The 17,773-nt window shown below is 51.3% G+C and overlaps 1 protein-coding gene across 1 annotated transcript; it reads left to right on the top strand.

Annotated features, from left to right (window-relative positions):
• Positions 1 to 246: 246 nt before the first annotated feature.
• HDAC11 (histone deacetylase 11) lies at positions 247 to 16,996 on the top strand. The gene is made up of 10 exons (XM_080915017.1): positions 247 to 278; positions 825 to 973; positions 2,589 to 2,689; positions 8,371 to 8,487; positions 9,016 to 9,058; positions 10,568 to 10,644; positions 11,591 to 11,653; positions 12,154 to 12,250; positions 14,618 to 14,796; positions 15,470 to 16,996. Coding segments are annotated over exons 1-10 (1,044 nt in total). The 5' UTR covers positions 247 to 276; the 3' UTR covers positions 15,686 to 16,996.
• Positions 16,997 to 17,773: the final 777 nt, after the last annotated feature.

Below are 17,773 nucleotides of genomic sequence, written 5' to 3'. Positions count from 1 at the left end.
GTGCAGAGAAGCCCGCGTTCACACTAAACAAGTGTCTGCTTATTTCTACCCTGGGAATACGGGCGGAGCTGCGCATAACCACGCCCCCCAAGCACTCCATTGGGTGCTTTTCCTTAGCCGGTTTGGGTCCAGTCGTCTGTGACGCAGCTGCAGGCCAGAGCTCCACCCCAGCTCCCCGCGCCATGGAGGCGTGTTCTGCGTAGGCTCTGCCCCCTGCACCCCTCCCACCCCTCCCGGTGCGGAGTGGCGTCCAGAGCAGGCAGGGCCGGCTGCGGGATGTGAGTGTGCGGGTTCGCGCGTGGGGCTAAGCATGGGTTCTGGGGATCCCCGTGGGCACGGCGGGACAGTTGGGGGAGGGCTGGGTGACCGTGCGGATGAACAGTGGGGTCTCCCCTCCGCAGGGCACCGCGGTGGGCTGCAGGGCTGCGAAGAGGGCACAGCCTCCTGTAATCGCGGTTTACGCACCCCCTCCCCCAACGCATTTTGTTCCCAGTTTCACAGATGCGTGAGCTAACCCGTGAGACAGCCACATCCCAGCCCCCTACACCCTACACCCCGCCTTCCCCCGTGCAGGCCTTGGGCCTTGGCGCCAGCCAGTACTCCAGAATACACCTGGCGCTGGCATGTGACCTTGGGCACACCTGGTCCCCAGAGCTGCTGTGAGGACTGTGTTGGAAGCTGGTGTAGTCAAAGCCAGCCAAGGCTCAGGAAGGAGCTGTTTTTATTCCTGTTGGTTGTTAAGTGACCTGGTGTGAGTGGGGAGGGGACATTGCTTTCCACAAGGAGGCTGTCGTCCATATCTGCGTCTCTTCTGCACATTGAAGGCCTCACGCAACACAGCTGTACCAGCATGTACCAGAGAAACGCTGGCCCATCGTGTACTCTCCACGTTACAACATCACCTTCATGGGCCTGGAGAAGCTGCACCCCTTTGATGCTGGGAAATGGGGCAAGGTGATCAACTTCCTGAAAGGTAAGAGGCCCCCCTGAGACTAGCACCTGCTTCCTTCATTTCCCTGTCCTCACCACCTCCTCAGACTTGCAGCTACCTTCCCCATTTTTCCCCTACTTCCCATTCTCATCACCTCCTCAGTCCTGCATCTGCCCCCCCCCCCCATTCACTACATCCTTATCTGATTTCAGCCCCCAGGCCGCCTTCTGCCCTGCTGTTACAGGGTCTTTCCAGGCAGGCTGCTAAGCAAGCTGGGCCCTGTCTTCACTTCCCTCCAGTTAGCTCTAGTCCCTGTCTCCCTTCCTAAAAATCTAGAGCAAGCTCCCAGCTCTGCATTGTGCAGAAAATAGGACCAAATTAGACATTAATAACGCAGCTGTTTCTGTTGGGTTTGTTTTTGTTCCTCTGGTGACCTCCTATCTACGGCAAGTGGAACAGCTTTTCCCTCTGCTGTAGGGACCAGCATGAACAGCCAAAGGAAACCATGGACTAGAAAGCACACAGGTGACGCGTGGTGTTGGTGTAAGCCTGGGATGCTAACCTTGCACGTCTGTTGCCTGCACACATAGTTTCCTGCTGGTGTTCTCTGCCCCCACCTGTGCTCCTGTCTCTCTCAGTGATACAGCCGAAGGCCTCCTCATCCCCCTCAGCTGGGAGTCAGCAGCCAGTCCCTCTTACTCCTGTTCCTCAGAGGATGAGGACGGATGGGAGGCAGAACCACAGGGCAGGCTCCTTGGGCACCCAGGCAGGAAGGGAGCTGGTTGAGTCCCGTGGTGTCGGAGTCCACGGGCCACTGGGAGGGAGCCCCTGCCTGGATCTCTGGATAGATGTGGATGGGGCTGGTTGGTTTCTGAGCACAACTCATTGAAATTAGACCCTAGATTCTGGTTTCTTTAGATCCAGAGCACCAAGGCCCAGTCTCACCATATCACAATATGGTGATACCGTGGGGGAAATGTCTGTTCTCTGCCTCAGTTTCTTTTGTGGAATGAAATGAATCTTTGGTAGCCATATACAGAAGCCCTCAGACACCCCGGTGCCCCCTATACCACCTACTCCTACATTTACTGTGTGTTTTAAAATGCTTCGAGATTTTTTTTTTTAAACTTAACTTTGTTTTAAAAGGAAACCCATGTCATAAAAATGGGAAAAGGCAGTTTCACTTGCCATAAATAGAAGGTTTCAGCAGGAGGGTAGTGCTCTGAAAATAGCAGTTGTTCAGCTCTGGCTTCTGCTGCCTGTGAGCTGCTACTCTCCTTTGGTTAGCAAGGGGCATGAGTAAGGCTCAAGCAGAGGGGAGGCTACATGGTCCTGAGCCACCTGTGGAGGGAGGGTTGGACTGAAGAGCTTTTTCTCCCTTGAGAACATTCCTGTTCTGTGTGCTGTCTGCTTCTGGAAGTTCACCTGGTGGCTGTCAGCAGAAAGGAAAATATCAAGACTACTGTGTGTTTTGAGTTCACCCTTGGACAGATGGTCTAACCACTGGCCACACTGGCCTAGGGAGGCAGCCATCCACAGAGTACTTCACTGTGTGCAGAGGGGCTGCCAGAGACTAGCCTGCAGCCTGAGGGAGGGCCTGGGGGCGGGCCTGCTTTGAGAGCTGGAACGGAAGCAGGGTCTTGCTCTGTGCTTCCAGAAGAGAAGCTGCTGTCCGATGGCATGCTGGTGGAGGCTCGGGAGGCCTCGGAGGAGGACCTGCTGGTGGTGCACACAAGGCGCTATCTCAACGAGCTGAAGGTACGGTACCAGGATCTGTGGAGGAGGAGCTCAGCCTTAGGGGTGCCTACTCCTGTCCCTAGCACAGGAAGCTCTTAAGATAAGGAGGGACCATCAGAAGATATCTCTGTGGGTAGTTAGCTCCCCATGTTCAGGCTATGTGCAGACAGAACCCCTTAGAGGCCTTGGGCATATTAGTGACTTTTAGCCTATGCTCTGGATGGGGCTCAGAGGCTGCTGGTGTCATTTCAGTAGGAGGGGACATTAGCCCTTGCCCTGTGCACAAGCCACTTTATCCTGTCCTGCTTTTGTAGTGGCCTGAGATGCTATTCCAAGGCCTCCTTGTAAATGAAAACTCTTGGGCTAAAATGGGTTTGAAATGCCTCCAGGGTCCAGAAAGGAACGTAAAGATGGTGGTGGGAGCAGGTAGAGCTGTCTGGGGTGAACTACAGGAGATCTTCCTTCTCATACGGGCTATGTGGTTGCTTGCCACACTGCAGGGGCCAACATGACTACAGGACGGGCTTTTTCAAGAGAAGCCAGAATGCTGCTTATTAAACGATACTCTCCTATTTCCTTCTTTTTACTATCTTTTTTTTTTTTTTTTTTTTTTTTTTTTTTTTTTTGCTTTGGGCTTTTCAGGGGGTGTTTTTGTTTTTAGTGTTTATGATTATTGGGATTGAGCATGTTCGGCTAGAACCTGCCACTGAGCCCCAGCTCCAGCCCTGGATCTGAACGTGATAGCTGTAAGGTTTTAAATCCCAGCTATGGGCCACTCCAGGCTACTACTGCCTGCCCAGGGCCTCTGCACAGGAGACTCTAAACTCCTATTGGAAGCCGAGGTCTTTAGTATATCCTTTGTGTGACAGGTTGGCAGGGGCAGCTGGGGGTGGGCATGGTTGACAGTCTGCCCTGGCTAGAGCTGCATCAAGGTACCATTGAGTTTCTGCTTCAGAGAATGGGAGTTCTGGCCCCCAAGTTTCCTGTCAGAGTCCACGGCTTCAGGACTCCACAGATGGCAGAAGTCAACAGGCTGCTTCACTCTGTCTGGAAAGACCTTGGCTCAGAAGTAGCCTGTGCTTTCCTCAAATCACCTGGGGTGTGTGTTAAGCATGGGGAGGGCCCATGTGGGCATCTATTCAGGACTAGGGCCATAGCTGCTACCTCTAAACTCCAGCCATGGCTGAGCTGTGAGAATTCTAGATGGGCCATGGCGGTGAGAGCTTGGGAAAGATTGCCAGGAAGACGCCTGGCTCCCAGGAGAGAGGTGTGAGCCATTGGCCGGAAGCCCAGTGCCTGGCTGCCCTGGTTTCCTGGGGCTCAGACATGCGTGATTAGTCCACAGCCCAGAAGCCTGACCAGGAGTCAAAGGGGGAAGGGGAGGCAGGGGTAAGTTTGGACAGGGATTCACCGAAACAGTGGGGCCTGGATGAGGCAGAGGCTGGGGGATGGTTACTAGGATTCCACCCATTTAGAAAACCTTATGGGAAGCTTTCAGGGCAGGTGTCCCAAAAATCCAGAAGCAGCATAGTCTGTCATTCCCAAATAGAAAATACAAGCAGAGCAGGGGTGTGGGGGGTCAGCTATATCAGCATAACACACAGCTGTTCACCAAGAGGGCCATGTCACACTTGGCTCAGAGCTCCGTGGAGCCAGATCAAAGGGAGCAACAGAACGTTTATCATGCAGCAGGTCTTGTGTGGCCAGGCCACAGTGAGTCTGGGAAGCTGAGGAGAAAACATGGGTTTTATCCTGAGCACCATAAACAGGTTTGTAGTGGGGGAGTGATGGGTGAGCTGCTGATGCCCTTAGTTAGGTAAGACCTATCTAATGCACAGCTCAGGCACCCCTCCCCCACTCCAGGGCTGCACTGTCTGTCCCTTTCCTCTACTGTGGACATTCCAAGTGGTGTCTGGCAGGTCTCTAGGATTCCCAGGGTTGTTCTTGGCTCTTTCTGTGGGTGTTATGCGCCATCTTGCCTTCCCGCTGCCTCAGGTACTCTCTCCCACACACCTACCCAGGACAGGAGCCCTGCATTGCTGCAATGCATCAGGGTGATCAGGGCACCAAAAGAGAAAGGTAACATTGGTGCAGGAGCACCTACTGTGTGTACAGCTTAGGGCTGGACCCATTAAGACTGGAATCTTGGCAACATCAGAACTGTTCTTCACTTGCTTCGAGCTCAAGGGCCCTGTCCCTGGGAACAGGTCAGAGCTGGGCAGCTCTCTGCCTGTCCCTGAGCACCACCAGCAAGTTCATAACCAAAGAAGAAGTATAACTTGCCGAACAGTGCTAAGTGCCCGAAGAAAGGGGGACAGCAAAGGAGGGTATGAAGGGCAGTGAATCCAGCAGGCCTGAAAGGTGGGAGTGAGAGAGGTACAGCCTAAGCATGAGCCACAAGTGCAAAGGCCCCATGGGAGGGAGGGAGGGAGACTGACCTTAGGGCACCCAGAGGAAGATGGGAAGAGGCTGTAAGTAATCGGAGTCTGGGTCTTTGACTTTGTCAGATTTTCCCCAAGAGGCCCATCTACCCTTTTAAAAACATGGCTAATTACATATATGACAATCCACTGTCTTAAGGTTCCACAGTGTCTTCATCATCCATCCATGTGATGTCACGATCTATCACCCTGAAAAGGAACCTGATCCTGCAGAGCACTTGCTCCCTGGCATTCCCCGCCCTTTGCCCGGCCTCCGCCCAGCCTTTGCCCACTTCTACCATCCCTCCACAGATCATGTACTTTGTACTTGACTTAGTACAAATGGAATCAAGCAGTGTGTGAGCTTTGGCATCTGGCTTGCCTCACCGCACAGCACACTGAGCAGGTGTCCTGCACTTTCTTCCCCAGTGGCTGGGATGGTGAACTCAAGTATGCAAGGCAGTGCTTGGCCTGGAAGCCACACCACCGCATACACATCCCTCCTCGTGGATGCATAATATTCTACCATGTGATCTACCACATCTTGTTAGTCCATCCATTAGCTTATGCACATGTGAGCCGTTTCTCCGTTTGAATGATCGGCAGTGGTGTTGCTATGGATATACCCATACACATTTGTTCGAATGCCTAATTTCGGTTATTTGGTATGCACTGGTTCTGTACCAAGAAAATATTTAGCATAGCCATATGAATTTTTAATGAATGAGTGTCTTAAGCTCATGGCAAGCAAAAGTTAAATAACAAGTAGCAGATAGAAGCAGGAGAGGGCCCAAGGGGACATCAAATAGGAGTGTACAAGAAAAGTAATAGAGCCCAGGGATCCTTGTGATTTAGGTTTATTTGTCTAATCTTAGGCAAGCACTCAATTACTAAACTACATCATTAATCTCGCTCTCTTTATAATTAAAAAAAAAAACCTTTAATTTTGAGACAAAGTTGTTGTCTTTACACTTAGCTTCCCACACGATGGATTTATAGACACGGGCCTCTAGACCCCATAGTTTTTTTAGACTAAGGGTTGACAGTATTAGTGTACAGATGAAGGGGATAGACAGATTTGTGCATCTTTAGATGATGACACAGACATGCTGGTAGCTGTGTGCAGGTCTGCTATAGTCTCTGGGTAGCTGGGACCGTGTGTTGAGTTAATGACAGGCCTCTCCAGCAGGGCCCCTTCAGCAGGCTTCCACAGTTACGCCCTCATTTCAGACCCCAATTTGTCTTCCGCTGCTCACTCAACAGTGTTGGTGTCATTGGGAGGCCCTGTATCCGTTCATGTTGACCACTGTAACTACCATCTCCCTGGCCCACAGACCACTCTGCCAACCCTTTCTCCTTCCTCCAGCGCCCAGCCACAGCCCATTCCTACCTCGCCCCAATGTTTTATTTGGCCATCAACAGGTGTTTTTCCAGAGAAGTGCTGCCTGATAAAGCTGTCCTGATGGACACATCCTAGATCAGCTCCATCTAACCACCACCTCAGTGTCTGGCCAGCATTTCCAATATGCCTGAAGTAGCTGAGGCATGGGGTTCTCATTAAACAATGTGTATGTTTTATTTCTTTGAGGCATGGTCTTGTGTAGTGTCTTAAGGTTTCTATTCCTGCACAAAACATCATGGCCAAGAAGCAAGTTGGGGAGGAAAGGATTTATTCAGCTTACACTTCCACATTGCTGTTCATCACCAAAGGAAGTCAGGACTGGAACCCAAGCAAGTCAGGAAGCAGAAGCCGATGCAGAGGCCATGGAGGGATGTTACTTACTGGCTTGCTTCCCCTACCTTGCTCAGCCTGCTTTCTTATAGAACTCGGGACCACCAGCCCAGGGATGGCACCACCCACAGTGGGCTGGCACTCCCCCATTGATCACTAGTTGTGAAAATGCCTTACAACTGGATCTCATGAAGGCATTTCCTCAACTGAGGCTCCTTTCTCTGAGATAACTCCAGCTTGTGTCAAGTTGACGCACAAAACTAGTCAGTACATGTAGCCAGACAAAGAAGCCATGGACTTCATAGTCCTCTGTCTCTACTTCCCCAGCTGGATGACAGGAATGTACTTCCACATAACCTTTAGTTCAAAACTGACTCATAAGTACAGGCCATTGGGTTCTTTGTTCTCAGGTCTAACCAACCACAGAGGGAGAATATTCTTAAAACAATAATGTGTCCATTGTGACATACACACTTCTTGTGTTACTCCCTAAACTACCGCATAAACTTCTGGTAACATGGCCCAGGTTATAAGCAATGTAGGCATGATTTATGCAGGAGGATGTGCTTGGGTTCCATGTAAATATGACTCCATTTACACATGGGCTTGGAGCCCTCATGGATCTTGGCCAAGAAGCAGTCCTCTGGTGAAAACACGGAACTGCTGTCTATAAAAGTGGAACAGGCTGGGTATAGTAGTGCATACATTTAATCACAGTATTTGGAGGCAGCCTGGGCTACATAGTACCAGGACATCTCTACATCTACATATGTAAAGAGATTGTTGTCTCCAACAAAAAAAGCAAGGAGCAGCAGAGGGCGCTAGATACAAAACCTGTCCCTGTAGAGCCGAGCAGAAAACGAGTCAGGACTGAAAGTGCAGGAGTACAAGTAGCTCACATCAGCTGGAGATGGGGCTCAGGCTCAGTAACTTAGTTTTTAGTTCCAACTTTCCTTTTTCTGTGCCTCTATACTGCTCTGACTGTGCTATGAACCCGTGCTAGCAGACCAGGTCCTGAACCACCAAAGACCACAGAGGAGGCTTCCTTACCCTGCCCTTCCTACTGACGGCATTCCTGAACTCAATCCTTTGCCCTAAATTGTCACTTTGGCCTAAAGCCTGCATCTGGGGGAACTCTTGTTCACTATTTACCTTCTCTAGATGTTACCTTCTCCACAAGGCTTCTCTTCCTTCTGTCATAGCACCTGCTGGCCGGTTAGCCTTGGCTACAAGTGTCCTAGCACAAGACAGGACCCCAAGCCACCAGGATGTCTCACGGGCTCTAAGTACTTAGAAAGTGCTGACTGACACTTGGCCCCAGAGACAAGGCCCTCCTGGTTCTCACGGCCCTGTACTAACCAGCACAGCCTGCAGGCCTTATTCTAGACACAAGAGGGCAGAAGAGTGCCTCAGAATGCTGCCGTCAACTTCACTGTGCCCAAGCACAACGCTGGGACTCAAAGGTGGCTCCCAGCTGTCACTTCCCAAGAAAGAGGGGGTCACCATGCCCAGGCCTGGATCAACTTTGATTTCCATGTCTCTTTCCACAGTGGTCCTTTGTGGTGGCTACTATCACTGAGATCCCCCCTGTCATCTTTCTCCCCAACTTTCTTGTGCAAAGGAAGGTGCTGAGGCCCCTGCGGACCCAGACTGGAGGCACCATCATGGTAGGCTGGGTGTTGCATGTAGCTCCAGGCCCTACCCCACTTTGCCCTGTAGGGATCCAATTCAATAACAATTTGAGTTAACTGTGTTTATAACCCAACAAACATATGTTCTACTGTAGTGGTACTTGCTGCTGGGGAGTTGGTTGAGGGACACTGTGTCAGAATCAGTGGGGTCTGTCCCAGCCATTGTCACTGCACCCTGGCACTGTCACATCCTGTATTTATTGCCATTCACCCCAAATGCCTGCAGGATCGCAGCTTTCGGTATTTCCAAAAGCAGACTCTCTCTTCCCATTCAGAAAGCCGCGTGGGAATCCTCAGTTCACCTTACTTGAATTTCTGGTGTTTTCCTGCAAAACTGGGAGGGCCATTCTGAACCGTTCCCCTCCCCTGGTTGTTGCTGGTCCGTTGAGAAATGAGGTGCTGCCTCGTTCTACCTGTGGTCTATGCCTGCCTCAGAGCTTTATTGAATGCATACATATCTGCCTCAGGATGAGGCCTGAACTTACCCTTTGCTTGTCTCCAAAGGCGGGGAAGCTGGCTGTGGAACGAGGCTGGGCCATCAATGTTGGTGAGTGCTGGACCTTCAGAATATCTGGCTGTCCTGGTGGAGGTGGAAAGGGTGTGGGGATAGAGGGACAGCAAAGCCCTCAGAGCCAGCCTAGTAGCCTGGAGTAGTATATAGCCTTTTTGTTCCTGTGTAGACTCTAGGGGTACCTCTATCTACTGTGACATATTTGTTCTGAGAATGTCCCCGCCCAACATTTATATATTTCCAATGACAGGGAGTTCTCTTCCACCCAGAGAGCCTGTGCCATCCCTCAGGTAGGTTCCCGGGCATGTCTGTGTGGAATTAGTTGCCTCCATGTGGCTCTCCTGAAAGAGTCCATCTTCCTGGGGTCTAGGCCAGTGGACCTGGCTTGGTCATGGGATGAGTGGATAGGCACAGGCTAAGTGCCACATCAGGGGTTCTGGGGGGTCAGTGCTTTTTGGTTCCATGTGGCCTCTGTAATCTGTCTTCACGGTCTTTGACAGTTGAAGAACCTTTTTCCTAGTAGCCTTTCCTTGGCTGTTGCATAGTTGTCTTATGAGGACACTGTTGGCTTGTGCAGGACCCTAGAGCAAGACCTGATCCCGTTTTGTGAACTCCCCATAGCCAGGGGCCATGACTCTTTCTGCTCCTATTGCCAGGTACCCAGCATTAACCTGGCATCACCATGGTGTTAGGATACTCAATGGCATAGGCACATGGGTTATTTATGCCCTGTGTGTCTGTAATATAGTTCCCAGTTATGGAGGACCTCAACAATACTCCTATTATAGAAACTAGGATCTGGTTAGTTGGGCATCTAGATCCTGATGAAGCCTGGATTTCCATAATGGTCCAAGCTTTGTTTGCTTGTAGTATTTTCTGAGCATATTGTTGGTCCTCTCTGTGCCCGGGGCAGCTCATCTGTAAAAGGTACTAGTGAAGATAGAGGCTTTGGCAAGCTGGATGCCCTGTTAGTCCCCTAGGGAGAGGAAGAGGCAAGTTCTTCATCTGCATGGCCCCAGCCTCACACTGTCAGGGTGGGGATTTTGGACCTCCATTTTGGAAGGCTCCTATAACCCAGGGACTCCAGGAATACAGGGACTGTAGCAGCTTACTAGCCATTTTATGAGAAGACAGGCAACAGCAGCTCTCTGGTCCAAAGCAAAAGGACTCCCAGACTATGTTTCAGGGTTTGGGATGGCATAAACAGCTCTGGCCAACAGAGGGTATCCTTCCTAGTCACCTCTGTCCACTACGAGGTGAACCTGGGTCTAAAGCAAACCTGCTAATGCTGCCCCTTTCCTGGTGTGGGAACCCGGTGTTCAGCTGGCCAACATGGCTGGGTCTCCTTGAAGAGTGGCTTTTACTGTGGGATGTGATGGTAATGGCATGGAGCTACCTCTTGACCTAGAGTAATGACATACTCCCAGATGTTCTATTCACTTGGTCAACATGGACTCCCAACCAGAGGGGCATGTGGGCATGGAAGGGGAGAGAGAGGCCACCCAAATCTGGTTCTGACCAACACCACTGTCTGGCTTTCTGCAGGTGGTGGCTTCCACCACTGCTCCAGTGATCGTGGCGGGGGCTTCTGTGCCTATGCAGACATCACACTGGCTATCAAGGTGTGTCTCTGAACCTGTGGTACCTTACCTCTAAAGACCCCGTCATCCCATAGCTCCCACACACTCTAGGGGAGGGAGGCAGACTCACAGTGGGGAGAGTCTTCATCATAGTGGTGCGGGACTTCTCTAGCTGCACAACCTGGCCAGGACTCAAACTGGACCCAGCAAATTCCAGCCACTAGGAGGCCTGTCTGTGGCAGGAGGGAGGCATTGCAGCCTCCTTAGTGCTAAGAGTTGGTGTGGGTGGAGGGATGGGCAGGTTTCAGGACCATAGGTATGAAGAAGGGTGTGGCTGAAGGAAGGAGTGAGGCAAGAACAGGTTAGGATCCTGGTGATAACAGAGCTCCACACAGCTGGAGTCGATTTCATATCCTAACCCCTTCTCTTGCTCCTCCCCTCACTGAACACCTGAGCACAACCTTGAGGAAGCTGAATGAAAGAGCTTGCCCACTCTGTGTTTCTGTGGAACCCCTGAGCCCCCCCCCCCCATGTGCCCTCTGCCCAGTCTCATGCTGGGTGCCAGGCTAATGGAGTCCCTATTCTTGCAGGCATGTGGATAGGCTGTCAGCAGACCCAGCTGTTAGGATTTGGAGGGGAACAGGAAAGGGGTCTCCTAGTGGAGGAAGAGGCACCAGGATTTAGCATTATAGAATGAGGCAAAGTTTAGGGGATTAAGTTCTAAGATCATGGGGCTCATTGACCAACCCCACATTCCCCAGGGCATCCAGAATCTGAGATCTGATCTCTTAACCTTCAGGCCACAGCACACTCCCTGTCCCCAGAGCTTTCCCTCCCCTCTACTGCTCCCTCCCTCTGCCCTAGCACCTCAAAACATGGGGAAATGATGTCTTACCCATTGTCCTTCCCACTCAACCCCTTTCCTTAGTCCCCAAAGGGTTGGGTCCTCGGACCTGTCCTGTCCTCACATATCTTCTCTCCCTGTCAGTTCCTGTTTGAGCGTGTGGAAGGCATTTCCAGAGCTACCATCATTGATCTAGATGCCCATCAGGTGAGTCTCTGCATGAGTTCAGGTACCAGCACTTTCCTTTGGTGAGAGAGTCCCCTTACAATGCCCCTGGTAGCTTCTGTCCTTGAACCCAAGGGGTCTCACTGCCTCCTGTTGACCACTCATATACTAGGCAGGAGGCTTTTCATAAGCCTCAACCACACTGTCCCCCCTTACTCAGCTCCAGGTAAATCAAGTCACACATGTACAACTCTTTGCAGTTTGTTCTCTGTGTCCCAATTCCAGTGATGCCCCTGCGGGGCCAAGACGGTAGCAGGGCCAGATCTTGCTCTGCTTCACAAAGAGAGTGAGAGAGAGGGTTGACCATACTGCAGGTTCTGAAAGAGTATATGGGGTCATATCTGGAGTGTGTCTGGCTCTGCTATCTGACACTAGATCCCTAGGGCCAAACCACCCGACAAAGCAGGAGGCAGTTCCTGTGGTGGTTGGTGTTCCCCCTTCCTGAGAGCAGCTGCCTGCAGTGACAGTTTGTCTGCACATAGGGCAATGGGCACGAGCGAGACTTCATGGGTGATAAGCGTGTATACATCATGGATGTTTACAACCGCCACATCTACCCTGGGGATCGCTTTGCTAAAGGTAAGTTTTATCCCCACTCTGTCCTCATGGGTATGACAATGCCACTCATTTGTCTGTATCACTCCCAGGAAGTGAGTTCCCCCACTATACCCACAAGCACATGGAGACCTAAGAGAGTCACCTGACCCCAAGACCACAGGAATACACACAAGGGCTCTTCTCACTAAAGATGAGCATAGATGAGAGGAGGGAGGAGGGAGGGAGAGAGAGAGAGACTGCATGTGTGTGTGTGTGTTTGTGTGTGGGGGGGGAGGTAAGACACCATGATTAAAAGCAACCTGGAGAGGAAAAGGTTTATTTCAACTTACAGTCTCTATATAGTTCGTTTTGAGGGAAGTCAGGAAAGGAACTCAGGGGAAATCCTAAGGTAGGAATGGAAGCAGAAGCAATGGAGGAATGCTGCTTTACTGACTTGTTCCTTCTGACATGCTCAGTTCCTTTTCTTAAACCCTGGGGCCACCTGCCCAAGGGTGGCACTACCCATAAAATACAACACAGTTGCCCCCTCGTTGTCAATGTGACAGACAAACGTCACTATTCAACCACAGGCTTTCATTTCTCATTTGTCCCCACGATAGTATGTTAATATTTGTATCACAACATCAAACATTTCAACGTTTAAAAGTTCTAGTCTTAAAAAATTCAAGCACTTTAAAAGTCCAGTCTCTTTAAAGCATTTAAAATATCTTTCTCAAAGTCCAATGTTTCTCTAACATATCCACAGTCTGATAAGTGGCTTCTTACAGGATCAGAATAAACACTTTTTAAAAACTCTCCCGTGGAAGAAGCAGACCCAGTGCACAATCAAACCAAAGCAACAGTGTAAAACGTTCAGCCCTTGACATCTGGGACCCCCCATAATCTCTGGGCTGCAAAGGGCCTGGTCCCCTTCTCCAGTTCAGCCTTCGCAGTATACACATCTTGTGTCCTAGGCTTGTGCCAGCTCCGCTCCACAGCTGTGGCTGACCTTGGTGGCCATCCCATGGTACTAGGATCTTCACATTTCTGGAGTCTACACATGACTGGGTACACCTTCACTAATAGGCCTCTTGTTAGTCACAGCTGACTCTTCAGTTCCAGCTTTGCAGAACCACAGATTCCTCATACTACACAGCACAACAGAGCCTGTGATTCCCCATGAGACTTCAGAACCCAGGCCTCCCTCGTCTGCCTTGCTGTCAACATTCTTATCTCCCAAGCTCCCACATGCAGTGGCTTTTCCAGCCCAACGTTCACATGTTAACATAATATTCTAAAATCTGTCACAGCAATACTCTATAACCTGCTACCAAAAAATAAAGGCTGGGGTGAGGGAGAATGCTCAGTTTTAAAAGAGCTGAGTTCAACTTCCAACTCCCATATCAGGTGATTTGCAGCCACCTATATCCCAGCTCCAGGGAATCTGATACTTCTGGCCTCTGCAGGCACTATACTAATGAACAGACTCCCATATATGTGTAATTAAAGTAAGATAAAATGTAAAGTGAACTAAACTATAAAAATGTTTGAAAACAGCAAAAATGGACTCAAGCATAACCCAGAGGCTCTGAAACTAAGTTTGAAATCGGTAGCCTGCCTGCCCCACTGGTGGTATAGTCTCATTCACCTGTCTCTGTAACAGAATATGTAGGTTGATTTTGAAGAAGCCAGTACTGTGGACCACTACCAAGGTCAACAGCAGCCTTAGAGTGGAGCTGGACAGCTAGAGAGGAGGAAAGGTTGCCTTGGCCCACGGCTCTAAGGTCCTGGTCTATGTTCAGGAGGCCCTGTTGTGTTGGGCTTATCACGTTACAGTGTACCTACACACGTTTGGTAGGAAAAGCTTCTCACCTCATGATCTCATGATGTCCGGAGACATTCAGGGGCATGGTCCTGATACATCACTGCCAAGTCACATCGCTTCTTCCGCTTGGCTCAACCTCTTAAAGGTCCTGCTAAAGGTCCAGTCATCAGTAGCAGCAGCACACAGTAGCACCATGGGCTGGGAACTGAGCCTTCAACAGATGGGCCTCTCGGGACATTTAAGATGAAAACAGGCAGGGCCATGTATGCACAGGTGGTGAGGTAAGGACACTGCTGACTGCCTGAGCTGACTCTGGGCTGTTTGGAGCCTGAGCTTGAATATGTGGGGTGTTCAGTGTTGGTAGGGCTCAGGGATAGGGTCCCTAGGCCTTCAGGGGTAAAGTGTCAGCTTTAATCACCTGCCCTCCCACAATGCCCCTTTGCCACTCAGCTTTGGTGCAGTTATGAGGACGGGCTGAGATGGAGTTGGTCCTGTTGTGGGTTTCGACAATTCCCCACATCGATGCCATCTATGGCCTCAGTTTCCCCAATTTGTACTCAGGGCTGTTTGTGTCTCTGTCCTAGAGGCCATCAGGCGGAAGGTGGAGTTGGAGTGGGGCACAGAAGATGAGGAGTACCTGGAGAAGGTGGAGAGGAATGTGAGGAGGTCCCTGCAGGAGCACCTGCCTGATGTGGTGGTGTATAACGCGGGCACAGACGTTCTGGAGGGGGACCGCCTCGGGGGGCTGTCCATCAGCCCAGCGGTACGTCCTAGCATGGGGGTCACCTGGGGATACGTCTATAGCCTGGCCACAGTCTGACCATATATCAGCCACTTTTCTGTTCCTTCGTGAGAATCCTCTGACAAAGGGCTCATTTTGACTCACAGCTCCTGAGGGAGTAGAATTATTCATGGCCGGGAAGACACAGTAAGGAGCATGGGGCTGGTGGTGTAGTCAGGAAGCAGAGAGGCCACATTCCATCTGTACACAGGGAGCAGAACGAGAACAGGAAGTGGGCCCAGGTATGAAACACGATGTACTTTCTCCAGCAGGTTCTGCCAACTAAAGGTCTAGGACTCTCTCAGACAGCACCACCAGCCGGGGAGCAAGTTTTCAAACATATGCGAAGCTGTGGGGGACATTTCATATTCAAGCCACAGAGACCCAAGGGCCACCTAGGACATCTATCTATCAGCCCAGAGACACATTTTTAGGGATTTGTCTATCTGCCAAGCTGTGTGTCCTGGCCCTATTGAGGCAGGAAATTCATGCTCTGAGGGTTGGCAAATTTAGGAAGTATGGGCAGGGCAACCTTATGTCTGGAGGAGATGCTAAAAGCAGCAGCAATCCACACCAAGGATAGACTTGCAGTAGTACTTTTCGATACCACAGGAAGTCAGGCCTATCTGAACTTACCTTCCCCATCTTCCCACAGGGCATTGTGAAGAGGGATGAAGTGGTTTTCCGGGTGGTCCGAGCGCACGACATACCCATCCTCATGGTGACCTCGGGTGGGTACCAGAAGCGCACAGCCCGCATTATCGCAGACTCCATCCTCAATTTGCATGACCTGGGGCTCATTGGGCCTGAGTTTCCCTGCGTGTCGGCACAGAACTCAAGCATCCCTCTGCTCTCCTGTGCTGTGCCTTGAGAGCCTACTCATAGAACATTATCATACCTGCCCCCACCCCATCCACCCGCCCACCTGCCTGTGTTTGTTGCTGTGAAGACAGCTGCCAGTGAGCGTGGAGGGGCAGGAAGAGCAGGAGCCAGCCTTGCTGGCTGCTCCTCCACTTCCCACCAGGTGCCCAAGGGTCTCTGGGCCTTGGGGTGGAAGAGCTGAGTCCCAGGGAGGAGTCCACATGGGGATGCAGGCAGGCCATCAAGAGTCAGGGAGGACAGCTTAGCTTCCGCCACAGGGAGGGACCTCTGGAATGAGGCCACGGGCTGTCCAGATCAGCCAGAAGACGGACCCTCCCTGACCTGGTTGGCTTAGTTCTTCACTTCAGTCTGGAGAGGGTCTCCTCCTAGATGATGGTGCCCATGGGTCTGAGGAAAGTTTCTGTCGCCAGCCTCCAGGGGCCTCTGGGTTCTCAGTTAATAGGTAGTACCTGATACAGATTTGGAGGCCTAAGGAAGGAAGCTGGGATTCTCTAGTTGGGTTCCCCTCAGTAAATAAAGGTTCAGGCCTGTTTTCCCAAGCCTCCCTATGGGGATGGGGTGGGATGTTGAGGATGCCCAAGGCCCCCAACTTTGGCAGCAATCTCCTCTGCTCAGCATGGAGACGAGTTTGGGATGAGTGTTTAGCTCAGGAGTGACTCCTAACTGGAGTTCATAAGGGGCTGCTGACCAGGATGGAGAGGAGAAGGTGAGGCCCAGCAGACAGGAATGAGATGGAGGCTGGCAGCCAAGCTAGCCCCAGTGGAACTTGTTGGGGGGCGGGGGAGCAGCGAAGGTAACATTTAGGTACAGTGGCCACACAGTCCTTTGGGTGAGCTGCAGTCTCCAGTGGCCTCACCCAAAGTGCCCAGTTTTCATCTCTGTCTGTGGCCCCTGCCCTCTGGTCATTCTACCCTGAAGGGATAGCCAGGCCCTCCATGACGTAGGCAGGAAAGCACCCACCCCCAGCCAGTGATTGGCAGCATAACCAAAGGCAAGGGGGTAAAAGGATATGGGCCAGCTGGGTTTCCTCCTGCCCTGGATCTGCCCCAACTACAGGACTCATATTCATCGCCATGTGGGGTATTCCCACAGCCTTCATAGCATCCTTCATACTCCCTCTGCCGGAGTCAGGAGGATGCCAAAGTCACCAGTTGTGTAAACCACTGACCTGGACCAAACCCCACAGTACTAATAACGCAGCTCCACACCCCTCTGCCATGGCCTCTCTGCATCTGACTGGAGGATCCTCCCAGGACATTGGGGAGTGGTGACAACACAGTTTGTTATTGTGGAGTTTCTCTCTGAGTACCATACAGGCTCCAGGTTGTTGCTGTGTGTTCTGAGGTAGACAAACCTGCCACCTGAGGACCACTGGAAATAAAGATTCAAAACTCACCAGTCCAGACACTTAACCAGGGCAGCTGCCCAAGATGAGTGTTTTTATTGTTGTTTTTCATCATCGAAGGTCTGAGGATAGCCCAATTCCCAATTTGTCAGATAAGGAAACTTAGACTCCAGATGGAGCATGGGGAGTTTGCCCCTGGACACATGTCTCTGAGTAGTGCGCAGGGTTGCAACCCTGTTCTGTCAGCTGTGAAAGTGTGAGACTCATCCTTTGCAGGGGTGCAGGGGGGGTGCTTACCAGTCAAAGAAAGTATGGCATCCTCGGCAATAAGATGACGTGGGGTTAGGATCTGGGAAAGTGAGGGATGACAGGCCGACAGTGATAGCGCAGTGGGCATAGCCTACTCTACATGGTAGGCAGGGCCCAGCCAGCGCAGTAGGTGGAGGAGGGGCCATACAGCTCCGTGAAGCAGTTGGAACACAGGGGCATATGTTGTCCCAGGGTGGGTCTCCTGGCAGGCAGGGATGACAGAAATTTGTCAGCTTGGCAGAGTGAGCAATGGCACAGCTGGATGTGTCTGTGATGAAATGCCAAGGGGGCAGTAGGGTGTAGCACATGAGAGAGGCTGCCGGTGACAGAACTGTACAAGGTGCCAGGCATTAGTCTGCCATGTCTGAATTTACCCACGAGCCTCCTGTTGTGGTTAAAAAAAAAAAAAAAGATTTGGAGTTG

The sequence above is a fragment of the Micromys minutus genome, assembly GCF_963924665.1.
Source record: "Micromys minutus genome assembly, chromosome: 3".
Classification (NCBI taxonomy): domain Eukaryota; kingdom Metazoa; phylum Chordata; class Mammalia; order Rodentia; family Muridae; genus Micromys; species Micromys minutus.
The sequence above is the reverse complement of the archived record's forward strand: the minus strand, read 5'-3'. Positions and strand labels throughout refer to the sequence as shown.